At 40.5% G+C, this 16,886-nt stretch overlaps 3 protein-coding genes across 3 annotated transcripts; 2 read left to right on the top strand and 1 right to left on the bottom strand.

Annotated features, from left to right (window-relative positions):
* LOC109849025 (protein MALE DISCOVERER 1-like) lies at positions 3,985–8,782 on the top strand. The gene is made up of 9 exons (XM_020418791.1): positions 3,985–4,228; positions 4,316–4,448; positions 4,572–4,643; positions 5,320–5,463; positions 5,550–5,669; positions 6,737–7,308; positions 7,384–7,574; positions 7,663–7,795; positions 7,894–8,782. The coding sequence occupies exons 1-9, from the start codon at positions 4,153–4,155 to the stop codon at positions 8,475–8,477; spliced, it is 2,025 nt and encodes a 674-aa protein (XP_020274380.1). The 5' UTR covers positions 3,985–4,152; the 3' UTR covers positions 8,478–8,782.
* LOC109846580 (non-classical arabinogalactan protein 30-like) lies at positions 9,548–10,615 on the top strand. The gene has a single exon (XM_020415828.1). It carries the CDS (start codon positions 9,637–9,639, stop codon positions 10,162–10,164), a length of 528 nt encoding a protein of 175 aa, XP_020271417.1. The 5' UTR covers positions 9,548–9,636; the 3' UTR covers positions 10,165–10,615.
* On the bottom strand, positions 10,536–15,085 carry LOC109846579 (importin subunit beta-1-like). Its single transcript, XM_020415827.1, has 3 exons — positions 14,963–15,085; positions 11,624–14,074; positions 10,536–10,996 (listed from the first exon to the last, which is right to left on the bottom strand). The coding sequence occupies exons 2-3, from the start codon at positions 14,044–14,046 to the stop codon at positions 10,798–10,800; spliced, it is 2,622 nt and encodes an 873-aa protein (XP_020271416.1). The 5' UTR covers positions 14,047–14,074; positions 14,963–15,085; the 3' UTR covers positions 10,536–10,797.

The raw sequence follows: 16,886 nt of genomic DNA, 5'->3' as shown, positions 1-16,886 counted from the left end.
CCTTCAATGCCCTCCTTCTTCGTGTATACCCACTTGCAACCAATTGCCTTCCGCCCCTTTGGAAGCTCAACAAGCTCCCATGTATTGTTCTTATGAAGAGATTCTATCTCCTTCTGCATAGCCACCTACCACGAATCAGTCTCCGAACTCTGCTCGGCCTCTCTGAATGTAGTAGGCACCAACTCATCGATACTCTCCACCGGAAGTGCATATGCAACTGTGTCGGCATACCGTGCTGGCATCTGTATGTTTCTCCTCTGTCTCCGAACCGTAATCGAATCCTGAACCTGAGCCGTCGGTCCCTGATCCTGCACATTAGTACTCGTATCCCCCGTGTCATCGTCGTGCTCGCATGGCGCCACATCAGTCGGTACTCTAATAGATACTATACCATCTGGACAATGTGGAGCTGCATCGATCTCCATCACCTACGATATCTCCTTCGCCGGGTCTCTCTCCACCTGATGAGAGCTGAGAAGCTTCAAGATAAAAGCCTCATCAAACGTGACGTCCCTACTCAGCACAATCTTCTTATCAACTAGATCCCAAAAGGTTGTATCCCTTGACACAACGCTTGGATCCTACAAATATGGCCTTCCTAGCTCGAGGTTCCAACTTATCAGTTCTCACATGATAAAATGCAGGGCACCCGAATACCTTGAGCTGGTCATAATCGTGTGCTGGCTCTCCCGACCACTTCTTCATTGGGGTCTTCCCCTCAATCGCAGATGAAGGTAGTCTATTAATGAGGTGGCTCGCATATGTAAGTGCCTCAGCCCAAAAGATCTTCTCCAAACAACTCTGCGACAATAAGCATCAGATCTTCTCCAGTAAAGACCGATTCAACCTCTCTGTCACCCTATTTTGTTGTGGTGTATGACTAACCGTGAAGTGTCTCTCTATGCCCTCGTCTCGACATAGCTACTGAAAGGGATCAGAAGTATATTCACCACCGTTGTCGGATCGCAACGTCTTGATCTTTCTCCCAGTCTGTAGTTCTAATCTCTTCTTCCACTCCACGAATATATCCAGAACTTTACTCTTCTTTGTCATGGTGTACACTCAACATCGCCTAGAATAGTCATCTACGAACGTGACGAACCAATGTCGATCACCAAGTGATGCAGTCTTGGTGGGACCCCAAACGTCTGTGTGCACGTAGTCCAGGATGCCCCTCGTCTGATGAATGGCAGTCCCGAACTTCACCTTCGTCTTCTTGCCAAGAACACAGTGCTCACAGAACTCAATCTTCCCACTCTTGGCTCCCTTCAGTAGCCCCTGCTTACACAATACCTGTAGTAACTTTTCACCTGTGTGCCCTAACCTATAGTGCCAAAGTCTGCTCATGTCCGCTTCTGAAATAGCTGAAGCAACCTGACCAATCTCGGTGCTTCCCTTCAGATAATACAAATTCCAATTACGGACTCCCTTCATCACCACCAATGATCCCGTAGTAACCTTCGCTACAGCGTTTTCAAAAGTCACCTTGAATCCCTTCGCCTCCAAAGCTCCAACTGAGATAAAATTTTTCTTCAGTTAAGGAACAAATCTCACCTCCTTTAACTCACGGACTACTCCATCGTGCATCCTAATCCGCACGGTATCTATCCCACAAACGTCACAGGATTGATCATTTCCCATAACAACAATACCCCCATCGAGTCTCTCGAACAATGCAAACCAATCTCGCCTAGGGGTCACATGATAAGTAGCACCGGAATCAAGCATCCAATCTGATGCATCCACATGGTTCACCTCCGGAGTAATCAGTAGAGAAAAGCATGAATCATCGGAATCATCGTCTTTCATAATATTCACCTCATTGGCCTTCGGACCCTTTTTCTTATCATTCTCCTTCTCCTTGAACTTCGGGCAGTCTCTCTTCCAATGTCTCTGCTCCTTGCAGAATGCACATTGGTTCTTTGCTAATTGGTGGCGGCTTCTTGACTTTGACCTCTCTCTATTACCACCTTTCGGATATAGGCTTCTACCTCTCGTCGACAAGGCCTCGCCTGAAGTGCTAGCACGGGAAGTCTCTTTGTCCTTCCTCCTCAAATTGTAATTGGTCAATGCGTTAGTCACTTCACTATAGCTGATAGAAGATCTTCCGTTCAACAAAGTGAGCATGAATGTATCATACTCCTCATCCGGTAAGGAGCCCAACAAAATAATCACCTTGTACTCATCCGATATCTTCTCATCAACATTCGCCAAGTCCGACAATAACTTAGTGCAGTTGTTCACATGAGCCGCTAGCGAGGTGCCTCTGGACATCTGAAATCTGAAGAGTCTTCGTAGCAAGTGCAACCTGTTCTCAACACTCTTTGTGAGATACTTATTGTTGAGAATTTTCTACATCTTCATTGCAGACGTCATCCCAATCACATCATATTTCAGCTCCTGTTCCAAACATGACCTGATCACCCCACAAGCATTCATATTCATCTTCTCCCATATCGCCTCATCATATTTAGGCGGCCTCTCGTGGATCATGATAGTCTCTTCCAAATTCTGAGCATTGAGCGCATCCTGTACGTCGCTCATCCATAAACCAAAGTTGATTTTGCCGTCATACTTCACCACACTAATCTTAGTGTTCTGAAAACCACCTTGTATTGTACTCGCCATCGACTTGCTGCTTTCACCTTCTTCTCCCATTGCAAACTAACTCCAAATTATAGAGAAAGAACAAATTTGATAGAAATTAGGAACCACCCAACTGAACCCTAGATCGGATTCCAAATAGTTCTCCTATCCACACGAGGAAAACGAAATCTCCAACGTCAACTCTTAATGCTATCTCCACCGAAGCCTAGAACTCCAAGAACCAAGCTTCACACAAAAATCTTCCTCCACCAAACTCCAAAACCCTAGATCTGAAATATGGGCTCTGATACCACTTGTTGCGTGCAACGAAAATTTTGGCAGCACTTCGGCAGCACAACAAGAGAGTCAGATCGCAATAAGAATTTCCGTCTCACCAAGGAAACAAGAATCTCAAGCGAATATCTCAACAAAATGAGATATCGGTTCTTCCTCTCATCAGTTCTAGGATTGACCTGTCGAGGGATCCTAAAAGCTATTACAAATCACACAAATAGCGAGACAACTAATTTTACGTGGTTCGGCAAATTACCTACGTCCACGGGGCAAGGAGGGGGGAGAACTACAATTAGAGGGAGAGAATACAACTAGGGTTTATAATCACTCCATCTAAACCCGCATACAAACTCTCAGATCCCTCACACAAATATCTCTCTCAAAGGGATGCACAAAACCCTAAAAGGGACTGCTCAAAATCTCCTAAACACAGCCGCTGCCCGCGCTTTTCTTTTGCAGCCGCAAAAACCAAAACCTCCTTCGTTTTCACTGCAGCCGCAAACAAATCCCTACACCCCCTTTTTGCACCGAAACCCTAAGAATAAAAAGGAGACCTATTTATAAGCCTGGTCTACGGAAACGAAGTTCACGCGTGCAGGGATTTGTGGTAGGCTTTGCTTTCACGTGGGTGGACCCCACAAGACGCGTAGAAAAACGAGTTCACAAATTCTGTATTTAAATACAATTTTTGTAAGTGATACAGTAACATTTTTTTAAAATTGTGCAGTATTCCGCCTGAGCTACAGTAATAATGAGATTTTAAACGACTATTGCAATTTGCTACAATAGTAATACTACAATAATTAAACTTAATATTTACTATAGTATAAATAGTAAATTTTTTATCCTACACTTATTACAGAGGAATAGATGGAAACATAATGATGTATAATGGGAACTATTACAACAAGGAACAAGCGAAGCACGTACTCAAAAGCTTTCAGCTCAAAACGCCCGGTCGAAAGTGATGAGACGATCACCCTCCAACTTCCCCCGAAAACTCACCCCTCAACTCTTCCAGAGAGTGATCAGCGGGACCCACACTGCTAAACAAACAAATTTAGGTCCATGTATAAATAAAAGCCCACAGATAAACCAAAGAAGTAAAAACAAACAACAGAGATCATCAACCCGGAAAAAAAAAATTTAAACAAAAGAAAATCATCACTTATGAGCTCTATTTTGAACTCTTCTTCGTTTCCTCTCCGCGTACAAAATCTCCCTCGAAAGCCCTAATTCTTTTAATTCTTCATTTGAATCTGAGAGTAAGAGATGAGGAGATTTAAGCTTTTGAAGGCCTTGATTCTGTTAATGCTTCTGGATTTGTGTGCCTCGATCGATGATGAAGGTTTGGTTCTTTTGAGATTGATGCTCGATTTTACTTCATTTGGAAGAAAAAAAATTCCTGATTTTTTGTTTGTTGTTTTGATTGCAGGGAGAGCTTTATTAAGGTTTAGGGAGAGAGTAGAGCTAGATCCATATGGAGCTTTGTTGAATTGGGATCGAGAAGCCCAAGATCCCTGCTTTTGGTTTGGAGTTGAGTGCCTCAATGAAAAAGTCGTTTCCTTGTGAGTAATTGTTTGATATATATACTGCTTTCTTAGTTGGAAACTTTGTTAAAAACCATAAATATCCTTATGGTTTGCCCTATATGCATCTCTTTTCGCAGTAATGATGTGTTATTTTTGTAGGAATTTGGGAGGTCTTCATCTTAAAGGGAAGCTTACGCCGGAGCTTGGGAAGCTGATACATATGAAGTCCCTGTAAGCACATCTCAGCCAACAACTTGATCATAGAGTATTCATGTATGTGATGATAATGTCCTCCATATAGAAGTTTTTTTTCCCCCGAACTAACCTTTTTTATTTTTATGCCATCGCCATCGTCTATGTAGAGGATAGCTATCATGCTGCGGATTGTCTTTAGATGGCACTATGTTATTGATTCGCAGTTTTGTGGTTTCTTTCATAATGGTCTTGTTGATAATCACTTCATAGGAACTTCCCAACCTTCTATGTGGTGACAATTTCAGTATCGTGATTCCTCATGATCGTAGCGTATATTTGCACATCATCCTTTCTGCTATCCGTCTATGTGGATTGTCTTTAGATGGCATTATGCTACTAAGATATATCATATCGCATTTTATAGTTTTTGTCCTTCAAATTATAACTTCACTTTCTACATGGTAGATAATTGCATTTTATAGTATATTATGGCCTTCTTAGAACTGAATCATTACCATTGAATATATTTTTGGCGATCTTTGTGGTCTCCATGCAACTTCTGCTTTTTAACCGGCAAGCTTGTACCTTTCACTTTTTGGTATTTCAGATGTAGCAATTTTTTTATTTAAACTTTGCAGTGCTATTCATTACTAGATGAGTTAATTAGTCTTGTTTTCTACCGATGATATGGTCTAACTATCATGACTTACAGCATTTTACGGAACAATTCTTTCTCTGGGGTAATCCCTAGGGAGTTAGAGGAATTGCGTAAGTTGGAGGTATTGGACCTTGGACACAATAATCTTAGTGGGCCAGTTCCACCAGACCTTGGCAACATTTTGTGCTTGAAAATCCTGTGAGTTTCACTACCATAAAGCTATTTGGGATTTTAATTTGTGTGGATGTAAGCCTGTTTTCTGATTCATGCTTAATTTATTGTAGTGTACTCAGGGGCAACAGCTTTATAAGTAACATACCCCAAGAACTGAAAAATCTAAATGTGTTTTCTGAGCTACAGATGCATGAAGAACTACTGTGCTCAGCACGTAGATGTGGTGCAAGGTAAGTTTATTGCTGCTTCATGAACTAAAATATTGTCGATGAAGTTTGTTGTAGCTTTTGTTTTTGTAGGAATTTGAAACTTGCAGTTTCGCATTATTAAGTCCTTACTTCTTAGGGCTGCTTTAATCTGCGAGTACATATGTATTGGTGTAGATAATCTATTAGTATGAAGTCGGCTATATGGGTCTTTATATCATATTTCAATTACCGCTAAGGATCTTATTTGGTTCTTCCTATTAGATTGAATTATTAAAGGAGAAGTATCAATTTGTCCTATTAGATTGGATATATGGTCCCAAATGGTCCAGACATTACCATGTGATGCAGTAAAAGTTATCAGAGTTGACTGCTGGATTTTCTTCGCCTGTTGGATTTTAGTACTATTTCCATGGAAACTGGGAGATCCTTCACTTCAATATTGTACTTTGCGGAATGCATTAAGATGCCTTCTGTTTTTACTGACGTTGAACAGAGTAAGATACCTTCATTTGATTTGGGCTCTTGAGTAGATTCAGGTGGATAGTCTGGGAGAGTTGGATGAGATGAGTGGGAGAAAGGGACAGTTTGGAAAAGAATAGACAAGGGTAATAGAGAAGGAATATTTGTAATTTTGCGGTGTTGCTAATTTAAGATTAAGGGCAAGGAGAGGGATTAAAAGGGGACATATCTTTTCTGAAGAAGTTGATTTACTTATTTATTTATTAAATTAGCAGACATAAGATCCCTTTTGTTAAGGACAAACACACACTGAGTATTACCTCAGTAATATGAGATTGCGTTTAGAATATGTGATCAATTTCCCACCATTCAAAATATTGCTTGTGACTATCTCACGGAACTTATGTACCTGCTCTTCATTTCATTGTAAACTATCCAACAGATGTTTGCTTCTGAGTTCAGTCTATTTGTTGCATTGTTATAGAGTCACTGACATGAATTTAAAAGCAAAAAGATGTAAGAAGCATGGTTCTTTTTCATGCTTTATTTTGGTATTGACAACAAAAATCAGTCATTTTTCACATAGTTTCGTTATTGCTTCATGTCTAACTGCAATTTTGTTTTTGTAGAGATGTTGGCTCTAGAACTAACCGGAGGCTTCTCCAAGTAGGTGGTGAGGATAGAGTTTGGCATCACAAAAATGTAAATAATAATATAAAGCCTCAGGCATCAACAGCAACAGCAGTATCTCCATCTCCTATGATGACATTGGACACTGAATTCGCCCCATCATTCTCACCTTCATTATCTCCATTCCATCCACCAGCAGTTTCACCATCTTCTATGGAATTTTCTCCCTTATCATCACCATCCCCAAGCATTGATTTTCCAACTCCCGTGCCCTCACTTTCACCAGCAATAGAACCTCCATCTCCTGTTGCGGAGCCTAAGTTACATACTAAGCCACCCTCCTCATTTGCATCAACCCCCACCTCTCATTCGAATCCTCCATCAGTATCGCTAGCAACTGAAGAGAAGAGTACAGCAGCTTGGAAAATCTATGTGCCAGTAGTAGCAGGAGTGTCTATTCTAGTGACTTTGAGTGTAGTGTGCTTTCTCTGCTGTCGAGCCAACAGAGTTGTCACCGTGAGACCTTGGGCAACAGGCTTAAGTGGGCAACTCCAGAAAGCATTTGTAACGGGTTAGTTTTTTATCCTGTTATTAATAAACCTTTCCTTTCCACATTTTTATTCACATGATTATATCTTTCTTGCAGGTGTGCCCTCTCTTAAACGGTCAGAATTGGAAGCAGCTTGTGAAGATTTCAGTAATATTATTGGCTCTCTATCAGACTGTATGCTGTACAAGGGAACTCTATCAAGTGGAGTTGAAATAGCAGTTGTCTCTACTGTGGTTACTTCTGCAAAGAATTGGTCAAAACAGTCTGAATCTCAGTTCAGGAAGAAGGTACCTGCAATTTCTCTCATTAGTAATGTTATGATTTAGTAGGTGGAATTCTCTTAATTCCCTGATGAATTCTTGCATTTGATTTCAGATATCAGAGTTGTCGAAAGTGAACCATAAGAATTTCGTCAACCTTTTAGGCTACTGTGCAGAACAAGAACCATTCACGAGAATGCTGGTGTTTGAGTATGCTCCAAATGGGAGTCTTTTTGAGCATTTGCACGGTGAATACCTCACTTTATATCGTCTATGTACGGAATAGCACTTTTTCGTGCACTTCCGTATCCTGTCCTAATTTATGCAAATACTTTTGTTCGTGCAGTTAAAGAAGCAGAGGACTTGGACTGGGCAGCACGCCTTCGAATAGCCATGGGAATAGCATATTGTTTGGATTACATGCACCAGCTAAACCCCCCTGTTATTCTAAAAACACTCAACTCTTCAACTATTTATCTCACAGATGATTATGCATCTAAGGTTGGAGATATTGGATTATGGAATGAAACCAAAGAAACTGAATCACCATCAATAGATGACTCCTTGCTCAGCAGAGAGAGCATTGTGTACAAGTTTGGAATATTGATGCTAGAGATACTATCAGGTAGGGTTCCATTCTCCTCAGAGAATGACTTGCAAGAACCCTGGTTTTCTTGTTACTTAAATGGGGATGCATCTGTCAAAGATTTGATAGACCCTGCCATTGGATCTTATAGAGAAGAGGATGTCACGGCATTATTCGATGTGATAAGATCCTGTATAAATCCAGACCCTGATTGTAGACCAGCAATGGCAGAAGTTGCTGCCAAGCTGAAGGTGATCACCTCAATGTCACCGGACGGAGCAACTCCGAAAGTGTCGCCGTTATGGTGGGCTGAGATCGAGATTCTTTCTTCAGAGGCTAACTAGATATGAACTGAATTGTGTGCTTGTGTGCAGAGAACTCCTCTTTTTTTTTTTCCTTTTTTTCCTTTTCATTTGCTTTTTTTCCTTTTTTTTCTTCTTTTTTGCTTGTATTGTTGTTTTTTTTTAAAGTTAGATTCAAAGGTCATCTCTCTGATGAAAGAAGAAAAGTTGTACAGTTGTGGGTGCTATTTTCGCTGTACTGTGTTAAGTTTGCAGAAGCTTGTGGTTTGCAGATGTTTGTGAAGAGTGCCATGGATGCAGAGTGTACTATAATGCTGAATGAATAAAGGGACGTAAATTTCCAATTACATTATGCTTTTCTATGTGCACCTTGTGAATATTTAATCTTAATTAATTATGTTGTTCTTATATTTGGAATTTAATGTTATGTGGTGTATACTACTATTTCTTCGTTTGTTTATTCGGTAGAACCTTTGCTTTGCTTTTAGATGCAACAGCTATGATCGTAATGTGCTCTCGATTGTTATAAACAAATTTTTTAGCAGTATAATCTTAAGTTGGATGTGATCTTTATGTATCAAATTACTTCTACTGTTTACAGTATTTTCTCTGTTGCAATTTACATCTTTTCACATTTGTTAATTACTGAATAAGTAAGTTGAAGAAAATACGATTATTCACAAAAAAAAAGTAAAAAAAGTGTTAAAAAGCTTTCATAGCACAAATGTAGTACATTTTTAAGACAATAAAAGTAAATTAATTTCACGGATTAATTTTTATTGCAGGCAGCAATGGGTGTTAAAATAACCACATAAACAATTATCAATCAATAGTTGTTTGTGATTGGTAGCATTATTCAAACCTAGGTAATAAATTACTTGATTGCCTCATAACATGCTAAACATTACATTCGTCTTAATTGAAATGTATAATTATTTATGTGGTCTTTGTTTATAATTATGCATTTTTAATTAATAAAAGAAAGAGGTCTTCACGATCTATGAACTGTGCCTTCTCACTGCTCCTCACGTTAGGAAAATTAGCCACCAGTCTATACGCATTCAACTTCGGTGCTCCTCACGATCAATATTTGCCGAAGATTTCGCATTACAACCATGTATATATATATAGAGTAACCCTCTGTAGAGATATCTTCATTCAAATTCCATTGATCCAACCAAATTATAAGGAGTCACGAAAAATGACAACCTCAACACTCGCTTTCTTCATCTTTAGCATAATTTTAGCCACTTCCTTCGCTCACCCAAATACCTCAAACCCCCTCTACAAAGAAAAAGAGAAGGTGTTGATGGCAGTCGAAGGCATGGTCTACTGCCAAAGTTGCTCACAAGCCGGATCCTGGTCCTTAACGGGTGCACGCCCGTTGCCATCCGCCAAGGTCGGAATCTCTTGCAGGGACCACAAGCACCGGGTCGGGTTCTACAAATCCGTTAAGACCGATAACAACGGGTACTTCTACTGCCCACTTGAGGGGTTGGACTTGAAGAAGTACTACGAGGGTGAACTTGTTCATGCTTGTAGAGTGAGACTGATCTCATCTCCGAACGTCGAGTGCAATCTTCTAACAAACATCAATGGAGGAATTGAAGGATCTATGCTTAGAGATGTGAACAAGACTTCGGCTGGTGAAGGGTACAAGACCGTGATCTACAGTGCAGGGCCCCTGGCTTTTCATCCAGCATACTGCCCCCCTGAGGATCACTACTAAGGAGCATCATGTGGTTTTCTTGCGAGTTTTGTGATTGTGTGATCTCTTAGTTTTCTCTGCTGATGGTGTGTGCTTCGTTTTCAAGAGCAAGCTTCGGTTCCTTTTGTTTGGGTTCTTAAATGGTGTGTGCTAGATATATGTGTTACTGAGTTAGCATCACAATGAATTGTTGTATTCTGAAAGAAAATTGTATTGGCTGCAATTTATATAGCAGATTTATAGAGAAAAAGAATACATTTGTGCATCATATTACGCAAATAACCCCACTTCTTATTGCACAAGATAAAGAAAAGCTTGATTTTAGAGAAAATGACTCGATCTCTTTTATAGAAAAAAACTTGATCACAACAACAGAGAGACAAGGGAACTACTTAAAGACAATTAGGACATTGAATTACTTTTTCAAGAACCAAAGACGCCAATGTCACCAATATAACAGAACCCATGAAAACAGAAAAAGAATGTTGGACTAACAAAAGTACCTACGCTTGACTAATTGAAGACATCTGATCTTTTGAGTGCTTTAAAGAAAAGAAAAACAACACGACACCGTAACAACAACCTACATTTTCTTTTTCTTGCAAGAGTGGTTTCACCTCATGAAACCAAAACCCGGCTGACGGTGCTTTCACTTCATGAAACCAAGACACGACCAATCATCCCCTGAGTCCAAGTTGCCGTCTCCTTCAACTGATCATCATCGGACTGAAGACACTCACCCAACAACTCCATGTGGAACGTGCGGTCCTTGAATAAAATCTTAGTGTTTGGTCCAAGAGCATCAGCAAGATCCCCAATTACAGCAACTGCAGCTTTTGTGACTCCCTCATCCCTGCACATTAGTTAACAGTAATTTAGATGATGTACAAACTGAGACTTGCAACATTGTTCTAAGGGTAAATTTCACAAGACTTCCTTGAACATTGGAGTGTTCTGCGCAAAGCTGCCTAACGTTATAAGTTAGAGAAAACCCCTTAAAACTTGTTTCACCATAGTATACCCCATGACACACGTTTCAGGGGGAACAGCTTTATTAGTTTTTTTCATGAATTCCCCATGACACATGTTTCAGGCAATTTTGACTGTATTTTTTTTAACGGACAGAGAATTTTTCGGCAGAATAAGTAGAAAGTGATAAAGATATCTTTGCCCTTTTAACCTTCACGTTAAACAACATTTGTGTCAATTATTAATATTTGGAGCAGGATTGTATGATTTTGAAAGTTCAAGGGGGTTTCTCTAATTTACAAAGTTTAGAAGGGAAGGTTCTGTGTGAAACAGCCAAAGTAAGGTTTTTTTCTTTGGGTTGGGGTTGGGTTTTTTTTTTTTTTTTTTTTTTTGGGGGGGGTTTTTTTTTTTTTTTTTGTGGGGGGGGGGGGGGGTTGAAATTTACCCTTATTTTAATAGAGTATTACAGCAATGCATAAATTGACAGACCAGAGAATATATTATCATGTACCTATTTTTATCTGTGAAAACAGCTTCTGTAAACTGCAAAAGATAGTTCGCATAGGGTTCCATGAGCTGAGCCTTTGAACTTTTGAATCCCTGAAGTATACCAGAGTAAGCCTCAAAGATTCCACGTCTGAGCTGATTACTGTACTCAACAATATCTTCATCGTAAGCATCATGTGTAACACAGTGCTCCGCAGCTCCTTGTAGCATGGGCATTACATATGTAAGATACTTTTCAAAATTCTCCCCAATTGCAAGAGCAATGTCCCCAAAGCAAGATAAAATAGCAGGTTTCACAGAGCGATGAAGCATGGGATTGGAAAGGTCTTTGAGAAGATTAGTCATTATACCATCACAGAAAGGAAGAACTTTGTCTTCCAGAGCACGGAAGATGTCTCCAACAACACCAACTGAGACAGAGCAGACTTGATATTCCTCGAAGTTCTGCAGACCCATATCTAGGTACTTACAGAAATCAGGCATGTACTTAGCAAATTCCTCACCGGTAGCATAAGCAAGGGCTCCAATTGCAAGCATTGCTTCTTCATGAACAGTGGAACTACGGCAGGCAAAAACTTGGAGAAACAAAACCATAATGCGATCAGCAGCCTGTAGTATTATGGCTTTGGTTTCTTCATTACCACTCAACTTCTGAATTATCACCTGAAGAACACCACACAGCGATGCCTGAAGATCACTTTGCTTCTCTCTGTCATCTGAAGACAAAATTTGAAGATCTACTGTTTTGCCAAGTCTGGTCATCACTTCAAGGAGTAGCTGTCCTATAATATTTGATGTCTCAGGTATTTTGCTGCACCTGACAATCTCATTCAAGGTCTCGTAGGCAGATGTCCGAAGCCTGGGGCTATAGGTATCTGTACGATCAGCTGTTGAAAGCAGAGCGGCAATAATATTGGTAAGGTAAGGCGTAAGCATTGAGGAATCTAGCTCTGCATCCTCATACCCCTGAGCCAAAAAATAAACGGCCCCACAAACTTTCTCAGCTACATTAGGAGCATCAGTAATACTCTCCAACAGTACCGATATGATATGTGGAAGCTTCTCCGCTGTTATCACAGGATGAGAGCTGTTTGAACAATGCAAGATCTCAAATATCCTGCTTAGAGTCCAGGCTGTCGTATCCTTGACATGGCTGTTTTGATCTTTCATAGCATTGAGAAGAAACCCAAGTCCAGTATGAACAAGCGGGGCAAGCTTTTCAATAGAAGGACCTTCAAGAATGGATCCAAATGCAAATGTTGCAGCTTCACGATTCCTCCATTCAGGCTTTGTTATGTTGTTCTCCACAAAAGGCATCACAAGGGGCACAATTTTATCACCAACAGTCCTTGCGACGAGTCCAAGACAGGTTCCACCAGCCATAGACAAGTTCCAAGCTCCATCATCTTGGTCCTGATCTTCCTCTTGTTTCAGCAATGTTTCTAACAACATCGGGCCAAGCAAAGGAAGAGCCTTTTCAATGAAACATGAATGTGCTGCTACAGAGCTCCCAGCATCAGCTCCGCCATATTCTTCCTGAATTTCAATCTCTTCATCACAAATGGAGCTCCAGAACTCAAGAGCTTGAAGAGCAACAGGCTCCTCATCTACTTTCACAGCATTTGCTGTCAAATTAAAAAGAGTGTCCATATAAGGCTCTAGAACCTCATAATACATAGAAGATATGGAAACCAGGCACTCAAAAGCTGCTTGTCTAATTTCAACCTCTTTTGCTACGGCAGCTTCACACACAACCTTCATGATATAACTCCTCTCCATCTCATTTTCAAAGTTACTTTGAGCAAACTCCAGAGCATTATATAGTGATCTAACAGCAGCCAAGCGGACTTCAAAGCTGTGAGCTGGCTGAGTCATGCCCTGGGCCACAGCAGTGAGAACGGCATTCACTTGATCTTGCTCCAAATCCTTATAGGAAACTTCCTCACAAACATACCCCAGCGTCTCCAAGCTTGCTTGTTTTAGGGATTCCGGTGCACCCTGCTGATTCATGTTGGTTAGTAATCGCTCAATAAGGTTTTGCCACTCCCGTCGAGGTATCTCAATGGATGCAACTTTGGCAACCACTTGTGATGAGGTGTGCCTTGCCTCAGGAATAGATGACCCGAGGGTCAGCAATAGAGATTCCTTGATTTGAGCTTTGACTGAAGAATCAACACTAACCCACCTCTGGGCTAGCTCTTCTTTTCTAACAGAGTCCTTTGCATCCAAAGAGTTTTTAAGGATGAGACCAGCAAGCCTTCGAGATTCAGGAGGTTTCTGATCATTTGATAGCTCCACGGACAAAGAGAACAGGAAATGGGGAAGATTCTGCTCCTGAAACTGCTTGAGGGTGCCTTCTGCAGATGCTCGAATCTGCCCATCAGGAGACTGGGCAGATAATAGGAGTTGAGTAATCTCCATTGCCATAGCGGTGGAACTAGAAATTTGAAAATGCCTGAGAACCAACATCAAGATTACAATCAGTAGAGAATATATTTCATCAAAGGAATACACTTCTAGAGACATGTTTGGATTCCCAAGTAGAGCATTTTGATCTAGTTTTGCTGAAGCTGAAACATAGCATTCAATTAGTCCTTTCATCCTAAAGATAACATGAATAAATCAGAAATGTATTGTGCTATTTCCATTTCAAGGTAAAAGATAAGATACCTAAGGAAAAATAAAAGAAAGAAAATTTGCAACATAAGATAGAACCTCAATTTTGCCTGATTACAGTTAATAATTATTTGATTACAATAAAAATTCTATGAATCAGCAACAAGCTTCACACAATCAACAAGTTAATGGTATTAACATGATCATAAATAATGCTACAAATCCCAATAATATAAGAATGCAATGCAATTACATATCACAATCAAACTACGAAGTAGCAAACAACAAAGACATGAAAGCTTTTACCCCAACTTTGTAAAAGATAATGAGTAAAAACAATATCTTGCAACTAAATTCAGGAGAAAAAATTAGCATTTATTAATTAAATTTACCACTGGAATTCATGGATGAGAAAATAGCCTACTCCATAAACACTCTATGATTCACAATAAAGATAAAATAAGGGGAAAAACAAATCATTTCGACGTCAACTCGAAAAAGGATCGCCTTTGTCGATATAGTTGCTTGTTTTCACCACTAAATCATTGATTTTTAACAATTCAAAGTTGAATAACTGCAGAAAATGAAAGTTAACCCCCTAAAACAGTAAAGACTGCATCAGTAGCGTACGAAACCCTAAAACCCTAGAACCCAGTTATAACTTACTGCAGAATGGAAAGCCGATGAAGAAAAAACAAACCCTAGGCTGGGATTCGAAGTCGTTTACCTTTAGGGTTTGATCTAAATAGGGACGAGGGTTGTCGGCGAATCGAAGAAGGCCGCGACTTCTAGGGTTTCCAACGGAGACGCTTGCTCTCGATTTGAGATAAGAGAGGATGAGAGGGTTAGAGACCGAATTTTTTAAATAGTAAAGGGGGATTTTTTTGATTTCGAACGGGTCGGCGAGAAGCGGGAGGCGTCTCTCAAAACCCTAATTTTTGAAAGGCGCCTCGAGACGGTTGTTTGTTCCGCTTCGTGGGCTGGGCCTTCCTATTGGGCCCTCCCTGTTTCAGACGTGAGACTGGCCTGAGTTGTTTAGTTTGTGGCTCAATTTTGGGCTTATCCTTAATTAGCATTTAAGTACCTTACAGTTTCCCGTATGCTGCATTAATATACCCTCGCTTGTTTTTATGAGTAGTTATATATCTTGAAGTCTCTAACGCCTCGTTTGGTACGCGGAAATGAACTCGAATAAGAATGGAATGGAAGAAGGAATTGAATGGAATTAATGTGAGAATGGAATAGTCATTATCATTCTCACGTTTGGGTGTGATTTATAAAATGAAGTGGGAATGAGCGTATTTTAAAATTGTATATTTTAGCGATTCTCATTTAAGTGAGAATCGTCATTCCCTATCATTTCATTGGGAATGCTCATTCCCACATAAAGTGGGAATTGATGAGAAGTGGAAATGAGCACTCCAACTTCAAAAAAGAGTGTGTGTTTGGTAGGAAGGAATGAAAAGTGAGAATGATCATTCCATTCCACCTCATTCCCGCGTACCAAACGAGGCCTAAGAGTTGCGTATTAATAAATTATATGATACACAAATGGAAAAAACTTTGATCATGACATTTCCATGTGACACTTGTAAGCTAATTTTAAAACTTTTTAATATTAAATATTTGTTGAATTTATTGTTCTATCATAATTTTATTTCGAAATATGTTTAGAGTGCGTTTAATGGTGAATTCAAAGAACACTGGAATGAAAGTTCTTAAACTAGCTCGTGAGTGTTACGTAAAAAAATTTGAAACAAAATTCACAGGGCATTAATCATAACTAATAGAAACGGACACTTAGGGGTGTCCAAAAAGCCCGGAGCCCGGGCCCGGCCCGGTGTCCGGCCTGGGCCCGGCCCGGGCCCGGAACAGTGCCTGAAAAAACGGCACTGTGGCTTCGAAGATGGCCGAGCGGGCCGGAGGCCGTTGACCCCGGTCCGCCGGGCCGGGCCAGCCCGGCCCGGCCATAACGGTCACAAAGGTGACCGTTGCCCAGCCCGGCCCGGGCCAAATCTGGCCTAACGGCCAGATTTGGTCTTTTGACCGTTTTGCCCCTTAAAACGGTCAAAAAACGGCTATTTTTCGAGGGTTTTTTGGTCATTTACCTAGGGGGCTGCTTCTATAAATAGAGGGGGGGTTTCAATTCATTTTCTCACAACAAAACTCATCTATTTCTCTCTCTACTACTCTCTTATACAATCTTATACTATCTCATACTAATATACTATCCTATAATCTTTTGTATTTTCTAATACTTCCAACAAATGGCTTCTGGGTCTGATTATGAAGAGCAACATGCAACTCCTACCGATCCAGAGATGAGTCCTCCTACAACAACTCCTCATCCTACCGGTGTTAATCCTGAATCTGGTGGCGACGAATCTACGGCACCAAGAGCTCCAAAAAGGCCGAGGTCTGATGTATGGAATTTTTTTGAGAAGATAGACGTCACCAAGGATGAACACGGTAGGATCATCTCTCAGAATGCGAAATGTGCGTTGTGCGGCCAGATATTCAAAGCTCATCATAAGAGCGGCACCAACCATCTCAAACGGCATATTGAAAAACACAACAAAGGCCAAAATCTACAAGGTGATATCCGGCAGTCTATGCTTTCCCAATCATCCTCTTCAGGTACCCTCGGCAGT

This window comes from Asparagus officinalis, chromosome 7 (genome assembly GCF_001876935.1).
Source record: "Asparagus officinalis chromosome 7, Aspof.V1, whole genome shotgun sequence".
In the NCBI taxonomy this organism is placed as follows: Eukaryota; Viridiplantae; Streptophyta; class Magnoliopsida; order Asparagales; family Asparagaceae; genus Asparagus; species Asparagus officinalis.
Note: the sequence above shows the minus strand (reverse complement) of the source record. Positions and strands in the feature narration are given on the sequence as shown.

Excerpts from the sequence above, each read along its gene's own strand:
- LOC109849025 (XM_020418791.1), top strand. The coding sequence starts at position 4,153 with ATGAGGAGATTTAAGCTTTTGAAGGCCTTGATTCTGTTAATGCTTCTG. Across the intron at positions 4,644-5,319 it reads CTGATACATATGAAGTCCCT|CATTTTACGGAACAATTCTT; the intron begins GTAAGCACATCT and ends CATGACTTACAG. Across the intron at positions 7,796-7,893 it reads TCTTTTTGAGCATTTGCACG|TTAAAGAAGCAGAGGACTTG; the intron begins GTGAATACCTCA and ends TTGTTCGTGCAG.
- LOC109846580 (XM_020415828.1), top strand. The coding sequence starts at position 9,637 with ATGACAACCTCAACACTCGCTTTCTTCATCTTTAGCATAATTTTAGCC.
- LOC109846579 (XM_020415827.1), bottom strand. The coding sequence starts at position 14,046 with ATGGCAATGGAGATTACTCAACTCCTATTATCTGCCCAGTCTCCTGAT. Across the intron at positions 10,997-11,623 it reads GTTTTCACAGATAAAAATAG|GGATGAGGGAGTCACAAAAG; the intron begins GTACATGATAAT and ends ACTAATGTGCAG.